General features: G+C 53.5%; 3 protein-coding genes across 3 annotated transcripts; 1 reads left to right on the top strand and 2 right to left on the bottom strand.

The window, feature by feature from the left end:
* Nucleotides 1–482: 482 nt before the first annotated feature.
* On the bottom strand, nucleotides 483–1441 carry M406DRAFT_107921 (uncharacterized protein; the record flags this gene model as incomplete). The annotated part of the gene is made up of 3 exons (XM_040915275.1): nucleotides 753–1441; nucleotides 590–656; nucleotides 483–543 (listed from the first exon to the last, which is right to left on the bottom strand). Exons 1-3 carry the CDS (start codon nucleotides 985–987, stop codon nucleotides 483–485), a joined length of 363 nt encoding a protein of 120 aa, XP_040773479.1. The 5' UTR covers nucleotides 988–1441.
* A 2791-nt stretch (nucleotides 1442–4232) lies between these two features.
* Nucleotides 4233–5304, bottom strand: M406DRAFT_332878 (uncharacterized protein; the record flags this gene model as incomplete). The annotated part of the gene is made up of 4 exons (XM_040920788.1): nucleotides 4233–4289; nucleotides 4349–4656; nucleotides 4705–4762; nucleotides 4816–5304. The coding sequence occupies 4 exons, from the start codon at nucleotides 5302–5304 to the stop codon at nucleotides 4233–4235; spliced, it is 912 nt and encodes a 303-aa protein (XP_040773478.1).
* Nucleotides 5305–9662: 4358 nt separating this feature from the next.
* On the top strand, nucleotides 9663–10095 carry M406DRAFT_224883 (uncharacterized protein; the record flags this gene model as incomplete). The annotated part of the gene is made up of 3 exons (XM_040915701.1): nucleotides 9663–9734; nucleotides 9831–9937; nucleotides 10017–10095. Coding segments are annotated over 3 exons (258 nt in total), but the record flags the coding sequence as incomplete, so codon positions are not given.
* Between the last annotated feature and the right edge of the window lie 968 nt (nucleotides 10096–11063).

Here is an 11063-nt window from a genome sequence, read left to right as displayed (position 1 = left end):
AACCATGTGGGAAACAAATCGATCCGAAACATCAAGAACAAAAGAGGGCTACCCGGCCATCAGGTGATGGAGACAGGGCAGAACGAAGTTGAACATGTTTGTCGTTTTTTGGTAAGCTTGGAAGCGCTTTCACAAAAGAAGCTTCTACAGGGCAAGTACAGCAGCAACCATACCACCAATGGCAGCAAAGGTCCCTGCAGCAGCGACCCTGCCCGCCCCAGCCGTCGCGAACGCCGAAGTGCTTGCCGCTGCAGCAGCCCCCGTCGCCGAGGCCTTGCTGACGGTGGTCAGGGTGGTCACCTTGCCGGTGCCGGTGCCGCTGGCCGATGCGCTGCTGGTGGTGGAGTTGCTGAAACCGGTGACGGCGGACGTCACACTGGGAGAGACGATAGTGGTAACGGCGGTGGTGGTCGAGGTCAGGGTCAGGCTGGTCACGGAAGAAGAGACGGGAAGCGAGACGGAGGAGGCTGGCGTGCTGGTTGTCACGGGGATGCTGGAGCTGGTGGAGCTGGTGGAGCCTTCGATTTGGAAGGGGAAAGAGTACTGGAAGATGGAGTTGTCCGAGTCGAGCTGGAGCTTGAGACCGTACAGCGCATAGCCGACGTTGGAGCTGTCTACGGTCCACGAGTATGTGCCGAGGGAGCTGTCGATGCTTGCTGTTTCTCTCTGTCAGCCGAGTGTATCATTCACAAAGGGGAATCTCTCTCTCTCTCTCTCTCGCGAGGGAGTGGAAAGGAGGGGAGAAAACGTACAAGCAACGGTGGGACCGAGCTCAAGGGTTCCCTGTGTCGCACCCTGCAGGAGGATGATGCTCACGGTCTCATCATCATACGCAGCAGTAGGATCCCAGGTGATGGTGAAGGTCGTGCCCGCGGTGAGGACCTCGTCTTCGGTCGGGGAGGTGATGGCATCGAAGCCCTCCGTCGCCTGTGCGAGGGCAGAGCTGACAAAGGCCAGGAGGGCGGCAGCCGAGATAGTGAACTTCATCTTGTTTTGTTTGGGTGGTGTGTGGTTTGGTATTATAGATTAGGTAGGACAAGTTGATCGTTGGCAGACAGACAAATCAAAAAGAGTGTGAGAGAGTTGGAAGAGATGTGTGTACGTGGGAGGTTGTCTGAACGAAGGACTACACTCTGTAAAAGGGACCTCCAAAGGGATGAGAAGGAAGATTTGCTGTGGAGAGCGTTGCGTTCCTTGCGAAGAGAATGACGCAGGTCAGGGAGAGGCTGATGATGGGGGGAAAGAGTGACGATTTTAAGACCTTGGGTGGTCGAGTGAGTGAATGAATGTGAAGTGAGCGAATGACTGGGCCGGTGAGGCTGCAACAGTGAAGTAGCAGGGAACTCAACGAAATCCGGCAAGACCTGGAGCGGTGAGCTGTAGGTAAGAATGCTGACGGTGGTGACAAGTCACAGGTTGAAGGTAGAAGAGAGGAAGAAAGAGAGGGAGTGGAGGGTGGGGGAGGGAGGAAGGAGGAGGAGATAGATGAAGTTCGGTTGGGTACAAGGTGTAGTAAAGTATGCCGTGCCTCATACGTACAGTAAACTAGTGCAACGTTGAGCTGCTGACTTCTTCACCATCATTGCTGCGCCCCCCTTTCTTCCAGGTTGGGTGATTTGCATAGTCGCCGCCAAGAAGAGCCTGAGCAAGGCAACATTCCTAGGCTGGGCCCTTCACTCCCCCTTCCCAACTGCAGCTACTGTAGTAGACCAGCACACATCGTCCGCCGGATGAAGAAGAGAGAAAAAATGGGGGCGAGCGAATTCTAGGCCTGGCCATCATTGGTTCCAGGCAACAGGGGGGGCAAACATCCGAGCGTGCATAGTCTATGAGGTTATCGTCATTTCAGGCCTAGGGCGGCTGGGCTGAGGCTCTTGGGACTAGGTTGGCGATCCGGCGGAATGCTTGAAGAAAGGGCAAGAGTGGGCTCCCTCGGCCCCAGTCCAGCTTCTTTAGCTGTTCATCCCAAAAAACTTTCATGGTGTACTAAATGATCCGTTCCTCCCTCTCTGTGGGCCCCTTAAAAAAGGAAGGCGCGACAACAACAGAGAAACCATAATATCCGCCGAGGGGTTTCGTTGCTGCAAGCCACTTCATGCCATTCCATCTCTGCTACCCTCTACCCATGCGCCCTTTACAAGAACCTTGTGCTCAACACAAAATGACATAATGAAAGAGGCGCAGAGATCTGAGACAAGGAACTTCTCCCTCCCTTGGCGCATCTATACCCTAGCACCCTAGTCAGGCACAAGAAGGAGTTCGAGAGCTTAATCGAGACTAACGGCCGAACCACCGCGTGAGTCAATCCACGTATGTATGCAGGTAAAATAGCCCACAGCATGACATTCCAGCGGCTATCGCAGCCTCGCTATCGTTTGCAACTAAATGTCCAGGGGGTCGATTATTGCAGGGTCCACAGCTGAGGCACAGGCAAAAAAACCCCTCCAGGCTTCTTGCCCTGGAGGCCTTCTGGGTGCCTAGGAAAAAGCTCGCTTATCCTATTGCGACTCACCAACTCTCGGAATTCGGGTTATGCGCTCTCTCGCAATGTCCTACCATACAACAGTCGACCTGAGAATTCACACTATTAGCAGTCATCGTATTCAGAATCCCACCCCATCCGGCCCCTCCCTAGAGTTGGGGTCCTACACTGATGTGTGGGTGGGTGCCTGTACTTGGTAGGCGCTGTTGTGATGAGCACCTGCAGGCCAGGTCACCCGGGGCCCCCTACCTCCTCCCCGTCTCGGCGGTACCTTTGGGTTTGATTGATATACCTGCATGCATGCCTACATCGAATGCATACCGCTTTGGGCCAAACATTACTGCAGGTGCTGGGCGACACACACACACACCACCTGGCAGCCAAGCATGGCCGACAAGGTGGGTGGGTGCTGCCAGGTGGCTGCACGGTCCTATAGCCACTTTGGCTGCTGACAGCATGCAATGCAGCCCCGTCCCCCCCCCCCCTCCTCCTTCAGCAACCCATGGAAGTCGCTCGTTGTGGTACTGTGGTACTATGCGCCGTGATGGTGCTCGTATGACCTTTTGGTAGGCTAGAGACGGCCCAAGCATATGGCTTAGTGTCCGAGCTGGCAATGCGAGGTGGACCCTGTGTGTCGTGATGCTGGAATTGGCTTGCCCCACGCCCCGTACGGCCAGCGGGTACCGCTGATTGACCAAGAGCAAGGGAGAACACAGAAGGTCTTGCGCAGCATTTGGTATGAAGCGACTTGTTAAATTAAATGGGGTATCGGCGCGGCTGCCGGAGAGATGACATGAACCTTTGCTCTGCCTCCTGCTCCAGATCAACATCCCCCTCGTACGTAAATCCACCTCTTATTTCTTCGACAAAGGGATTGTCTATCGCATCATACAGCTCTCCAATGTTTCCTGAACTAACTCCTAATACTTGCCGTTCTAACTGCACAATGTAATCTCTCATGTTTCGCTGCGACCTGGAATATGCAAAATCAAATCCACGGTTCATCGTTTCATCGTCCTTTTGTGTGGAGGTGATAAGAGGCGGTAACGTTTGGGTATCCATCTGTGGTGAACATGGGTAAGCTCGGTAGTCAGCCGGGACCGAATGGGCATCGTGGATAGACCAAGACGTTGGTTGGGTCGCGTGTGAAAAGCAGGTTGGCTCCAGGTCATGTGCAGCAGCTTCCAGTCGCTCAATCATTGTCCATTTGGGTGATTTGGGCCGCTCTGGTCCTGTCCGCTGACCGAGGTTTGTGGTGCCTTCCTCAGAGACGTTCATGGCCAAAACACCGCCTCTTGCCGAATCGCTATGCTCAAATTGTTGAGCAGGCGCCGCAAGCAGAGCGCTATTGTGCTTTGCCACCCCGTCTAAGACCCTGTGATTGGAGGCAGCTACTTCCACGTGTTGAGCGCAAGCAGAGCTATGTCGTTCAGAGATGTGTTCGGTGTGAAATACTGGTGTGTCTGCGCCAGTAGACCACCCACTGGCCATAGTGCCACGGTCTTGGTAGCGAACGATTCGAACAGGATGGTTCTGCGCCGTTTGATCCTTCTGAGCTGTCTCGCAAGCCTGGTCTACCAAGCCCGCCTGGGTCAGTTGACCTCCGGAGCCGGCTCTATCACCTTTTCCCCGGCACTTCGGCTCCGAACTGAAGGAGATGCCTGTGTTGTGGAAAATCCCAGACCGAGCCAATGCTTTTCTGGAATCCGCTGCCATTAGTCCGCGCTCCTGGGCGAGATCACAAAGAGCATCACCATCGATGGGTCTGGTGGTTGTAGTCGTAGAAGGCGGGTTGCTGCCCGACCAACTGGAAGATTTATTTTGCCTCCTTGCCTCCTGTTCCATTCGCAACACTTGTTCACGGACCTTCGGACCATACTGATCCCTCGTTGGAACAAGGTTCGGCCAGTCTTTGAGGATTTGGTGGCCAGAAGTGTGGGTTGAGTTGCCGCCTGTCCGCCCATCATAGCTCGACAGCGCGCTGGCAACTGACTGCCTCCTGTCTTGCGCATCATGCCGTTCTGGAGGGCCCTTTGGAGCGAAAAAGGCCGAGATCTCTTCAAATTGGCGGTCGTCCCTCTTTCTTTGAGACTCGCGATTGCGTGAAAGAGATTTTCGGGCTTCTTGACGAGGCTGTTTCAAAAAAGACATCTCATGAAAGGCGAGGTCGGTCACTGTCAGACGTATTAATGAGGAATCAAGTGGTGATCATGGTGACCTACCCAATCGTCCAGATCTTCGACCATTGCCAAACAACCCAGGGCTAAAAGATGGTGGAACCTTTCGCATTATTTCAGTATACGAGCAGGGTCGAGCCAACGAGAGGCACTCACAGTGACTCTATTACTGAGGATGGACTGGGAATTGAAGTTGTCCGTGGCCTCCTTTGCAGAAGTCATCTGATTCCTTGTCTTCCTGTCTTTCTTGGTGTCTCCCCTCGGCTTCCTGCTCTTTCCCTCCTTCGACTTCTCCCTGTCTGACTTGTCGTTCCTGACAACGTCGTACCGATCACTTCTCGTCTTGTACCGAGGACGTTTCTCGAACTGATGATTTGTCGGAGAGCTAGTAGGAGGCTTCATACTACCACCTGATTCGCAGTAATGTCCCTTGTCCCTTTCGTAAAAGCGTTGCTCTATCAGAGAGTCTGATTGAGGCGGCCGGGACGCGCCCCTATGACGCGCTGTCTGTCCAAAATCCTCATCGAAGGCAACAACAGGGCTGGCTTCTGCTGCAAGAACATGTTTGCGCTTGCGGTGCTGGTCTTTTTGTTGACGAGAAGGTCCTGTATTTCCAATGCTGGCCGCAGACGGCAGCTTTTGCATTGTCCGGGTCTCGGCAGAGCGCTGGCTGTGAGAATTGGGTGTGAGTTCGCTATCTCTGGAGTGTCGACCTCCTTGTGTCTGCGCATGTACTTCCCTCAGCCATCCCTCAATCAAATCCTCTTTGTTACCGTCGAGTTTCACGAGGAGGGCCGGCCATGACTCGTCGGTTCTCTTCCAATGTGGGTTGCCTGCCTGTGATGTTTGGCCCGCATGATTATGTCCAGGTTCTCTGCGGCGGTGGCGGTGGTGACGATGATGAGCATGGACTTCTGAGGAGGCCATGATTATTCCTGATGGATCAACAAGCGCGTGTGTAGCCGTGGAGAGTTCCTCTCTGCTGAAGACATAAGTCCGATGTCGCCACTTGGGACGGTTGTTGATCTTCCTTGTCACACAAAGCAAACCAGCTGGAAGGCAGTTCATCAAGCCTGGTACCATCACTAGAGAAGGTTCATTGGGTCCAGGGCAGTTTCCAAAACATCCATATGCAAAAATGAGGATGGCCAACTCCATCCGGAAAGGACGGACCGCTGGAAGAAGTCAGAAGATGGGCCGGAGGAGAGGCTTGGACAGCAAAGTAGAGAGAGGGAAGAGGTGAAGGAGAGGGAGGCGACGACTCGTGCGAAATAGCAAGGCCCCAGCCCAATCCTGTGAAGTGGTATGTTGCGTCCATACAGCGAGGGAAGGAAGAGGTTAGGTTGGACATGTTGTCCCAAAAAGGGCAGAGCCTTCTTCTCCCCACCCGAGATGGAAGGCAGACCCGACAGAGCTGCAGTCCTGCCACAGATCTCTTCAAACTTGTCGTCGTGCAGCATTGTGCTTTACTCTTGGCTCAAGAGCTGTTAGAGTTTCTAACTTGTGAGGCCTTAGGATCTCACCTTGGGTCCACTTGCTAGATACGCTGGCTCCATTCTTCCTTGCTAGAGTAGTCATGGCCATCACCGTTAAAAACAATAGTAGCCCCGACACTCCTTTCCAGTCATGTTGAGAGAGACCTGGAACTCGACTAGAAATCCTGAGACGTTTTGACAGCTCTCAACACAGTTGCAACTATTCAATGCGCTCAACCCTGAGTGCACCACAGCGACCAGGCTGTGAGGTCCTCTGTATGTGATCCACCGTGTGAATCCATGGTAGCAGGAGCCCAGTCTCGTCTCTTTGTGTCATCGCCAGGCTATCCTGCCATGCTGACTTGCGACGAAAGCTTCATCTTCCAAGCGGCAATAACGATGCCCCCTGGCCTCGCATCACTTCTTGGCTAAGCGAGCTCTCAGGTATGCGTCGAGCGTTTAACGACATGACTCTGGCGGGCCTAGGTAGGATGCCGCCCAAGACGATCCTACCCCTCGATACCCATCTCTGGGACGTACAGAGTATGGACCAATGTGGTTCTCCACCGAATTCCAAGACGATGATCTGATTGGGTTCATCTCGTTCGTTTCCCAGGCCCCAAAAGTATCTCAGAGTATCAGGCGCACAGTTTGTCCTGTGGCTTATCTGCGCAGTGGGTCAGTGTTTGACCCCTCCTTCACCATCAAAACCCAACGGTGATATCTCAACCTGGAAAGACGTCCTGGTTTCATGCGCCAGAAAACAGTGCCAAGCCTTGGATCGAGACCGCCTGCCAAACGTCAATGGTGCTCAGGGGCCAAGCACCTGTTGAGAACTTCGTTTCAATAGACGCACCGGAAATGCGCTCATGTGGAGATCTTTTTGGTCCGCCGACTTCGCTGTCATCGCATAGTGGCTGTGTGGTGACACAGACCATAGTCTCACGTGCTGCTGTGACCTCAGCTCCTGCGCGTTGCACAAAGTATGGACCCTGGGCATGCAAGTTCGCGGCTCAAACGCCACGATCTACAGCCAGGTTGTCAGGCTAACACCCCGCTAGATCTGTACGGCGCTGTACCGAACCCCACAATTCATGCGACTCTCGATTGGTATTTGGGCTCGACTGCTGCGCTGTACTTATCAGACAAGGCACACTGACAGAGAGCCTCGGCACACAAGAGGAGCGTTGTGGGTTATGTGAGCCAGAAACCTTGCCCATCTCTTCCCCTTGAAAGACGGCGACAACGTCTCATCCCATCTCGTCGCCGTCGCGGCTCGCATGGGGTCTATTTCGAGTTGTCAGCGCCGAGACCAGTTGCAATGTTCACCTCCTCGATCATGGAGTATCCCACAGGCTTGGCGCGCTTGTGGAGAAGCTTGCCTGCGGATGAGATACCGAGACGCGCAGGTTGAAGCGACCTTGATGGCGATTGTGGATATGACATACCTGTCAGAATTATTTTTTTTGGGCATGTCCTCCAAACGAAACAGCTTGGTTGCTGTCGAGGTACAACCTCGCAGCCTAGCAGGTATCGCAGTATGGGCAGCAGTTTCACATTGTGTTCCGGCCATTTTTATCGCTGTGGACGTCACGGCCCTACCAGTTTCAGCCAGGGATGCTCCCCCACGACGTTTGACTGTTGCACAAACCGCGCCTTTAGCGGCATTTCTTGTGAGCGGAGAGAGAGGGGTGGGAAGGTAATGGAGAGGTTGCGAGTATTTTTCAGGAGGGCGGCTCGTGTGTTGTTGTTGGGCAGCAACTCATTTGCCATCCGGGATACGGACAATGGCACTTCAGGAAATTGTCAGCAAGTACGAACGTGCGCACACTTTCTGACCCCTGTTCGATGAGATGACGTTCAATTTGACTCTGTCCAGTGGCAGAAGTGGATGCTCTCTTGTCCACTGCAGGTCTGAGCAGGGGGGTGTGTTACGCGCTCCACTGCTTGGAACGTACAGGGGTTCAGTTCTGGTCGCGATCTGGCTCAACTTCTCTGGCAATACTGCGTTGTTGGCATGTTGGTCTTCGGTTGAAAATGAGACAGCAACACGTCCACACGCAGACAGGGGATAGCGACAGGCCAAGCCATCTTGGCCATCGAAACTACTCAATGGCGTTTTGCAAAACATATTGGTCAGCATGGGAATGGAGATGTGTCAAAACGGGTGGGTTCTCTGGGGCACTGCTAACATTCAATATCGAACAGACAGAGGAGACAGAGGAGCCCCCGTTGGATCAACCAACCAGTCAGCAGCCAGCAGCCAGCAGCCAGGAGCAGCATCTCCAGATCATTGCATGTATCCTCTGGATGCTTCGATCTCCGCCAGCGTACTAGCCCTGTAGCCGAAAGTTGAAGCCAGGCAGAATGCGGACTGAGGTGGATTTTCTGTACTGATGGTGACGGTGACGTTTACCATCGAACCGCTCGACAGGTCTAACTTCAAGCACAGTGGCAGCACACAGTCCCCTTGGCGGGCGCCGTAAAGCACTCTTCCATTGCTATGTTTGATGCTTGTCTGGACAGGTAATCCTTGCTAAGGAATTTATGCCCCTTCGAAACGGCCGCAGAAGTATCAACTACCCCGCGAGTGGGCAGCAGATACAGTCGTCGCATTCACAGTCACAGATGGGATGACGACCAGGAAGAGGGGAGGGGGGGGGGATGCGGGCAGCAAGTCTGTTGCCTTGAATGGCCTGCCATGTACTATGGTATAAGTACTTTGATATGGTTCTGCATAATTGCGGCATTTGAATCAAGAGGCTACCAATATTACCAACGTCCACTATTATTCGTCCCGCATCTCCTCTTATTCTTTTCTCTCTGTTTTTTCTTCTTCTTTTCTCTCTTGTTACTTCATCCAACGCTACTTAAGGTTGGAGGGAACCATCCTCAAGACCCCTGATCCTTACTTCATGAGAATCGCGATACTGCCCCGCCAGTCCCTTCCCAGATTCTTGTCAATTTGCCCCCCCCGGCCATCTTCTGGTCAGACTAGACACTGTACTTTCGAGCCTTTGTCCGTCATAGCGAAGCTACTCGCAATCTCAGGCACCATCACCTGTTCTTCGGCACTTGTGCCGACACATCATTTCCTGACACGAATTTCCTCCTATCTCACCAAGCACTAGCCCCAGGCTGCAGAGAAGTGAAGAAAAGACAATAGCCTTTCAAGTCAACTTTAACAAAAGACACACTCCTACAGCTTCTTGTTTTGTCCAATAGCTCAAGCGTACCCTCGGTATTGCCTTGAATTAGCCTAAGAAGGAGCGTGTCTGGCCCCTTCGCAGCCCTGATCGTCCAATACACCAGAAAACCACCTTCCTCGCTCGCACCAGTACCGTTCTGTAGGGTCACCCTCCTCCAACTTGACGAGTGCGTCCTCTAGGCTAACTCGAGAAGGGCGCGTTTTGTTCAGGTCATCGCTGCGACCAAGATGAGTTCGACCACAAAACTGTTCATCGGGTACGTCATCATCTAAGCATCAACGCAAAGGAAACATGTCCCCCATCTGACAAGCTATGAAGCGGCCTCGCCTGGCATACTGAGGAGGCGACGCTCCGACAGAAGTTTGAGGAGTTTGGCGCTGTTGATGAAGCTGTACGTGCGCGACCACGGCTACATTCCTGCCCCAACGGGCTCCCCATATGACGTCTTCTACGCCATTCTTGGTTTACTAAAAGCGGCCGTTTCTAGGTAGTTGTTAAGGACCGTGACACGGGCCGCAGCCGTGGATTTGGCTTCGTCCGCTATACCAATGAGGACGACGCGCAGCGCGCCATCGCTGCCATGAACAATATTGAGTAAGTTCACTCCCCCCCTCTCCTTCCCTAGTCACCAAGCTTTGGACCGAGTATTCATACTTGGACCCCCAACCAACAGGTTTGACGGTCGAACCATTCGTGTCGACAGGGCTTCCGACAGTGGTCCACGTGGAGGCTACCCTCCACGCGGCGGCGGCATGATGGGCGGTGGGTACGGCATGCGCGGCGGCTTCTCCGGCATGGGAGGCTCTGCGATGCCGCAGATGGCTTACGGATACCCTCAGCAGGGCCATCCCATGGCTGCGCACCCCCAGATGTACGCTGCACAGCAGCAGTATGGCCGTGGCGGGTACCCTCCACAGCCTGCTGCGATGAACTACACTGCTATGCCCCAGCAAGGTGAGACCCTATGCCATCACCACTGTTTGTGATCCTTTGAGATTGGTGATTGACCTCCTGGCTTGACTAACACACAGGTGTCTATGGTGCAGGTTGGCCTCAGACTGGCGAATACATGTATGGAAATGACCAGCAACAGGTCCAGACCCAGCAGCAGCAGCAACAACAGCCCCCCCAGCAACAAGGCCCGCCTTCCGGACCGCCTGCCAGCTACTAGGAGGTACCAGTAGCACCTTGCTAGCAAAACCTGGGTTCTAATCGTTTGATGGGAGACAAGGACTTGGGGAGCAGTCTCTTTACTTCTTCTTTCTTGGAATGTTTTCTTCCTCTATTGTTTTATCTCCTTCCTTTTTCTATTTCTTCTTCTTCTTTTTTATTCTTCTCCTTTTCATTCATTTTTTCTTTTCTACCCTTGACTGCCCGCGATTGTACACGACCGGACCGATGTATCTCTGACCGACGACCGCTTAACATGATACCCCCAGATCGAGAAATTTGCGAGACCAAAGGAGGGAAGATTATGCTTTGCTACAAAGGATATCGAGAACGGACGTGCGCTGTGAGCCATAGCAAGGGGAAACGACGATAATGCTATCATTCAACGGGAATCAGAAGGCTGGGGAGAATAAAAAGGAGGATTACGAACTGGCCAACAACTACGCATGCGTATGTGCGCGCGCGCATGGGAGATAGCTGAGGATCGAGGGCTATTGGTGGCATGGCAGATCAACATGCAATCATGATCTTGTTTCTGGCCCGAGCCACA

The sequence above is a fragment of the Cryphonectria parasitica genome (genome assembly GCF_011745365.1).
Source record: "Cryphonectria parasitica EP155 unplaced genomic scaffold M406scaffold_7, whole genome shotgun sequence".
Lineage (NCBI taxonomy): Eukaryota > Fungi > Ascomycota > Sordariomycetes > Diaporthales > Cryphonectriaceae > Cryphonectria > Cryphonectria parasitica.
The sequence above is the reverse complement of the archived record's forward strand: the minus strand, read 5'-3'. Positions and strand labels throughout refer to the sequence as shown.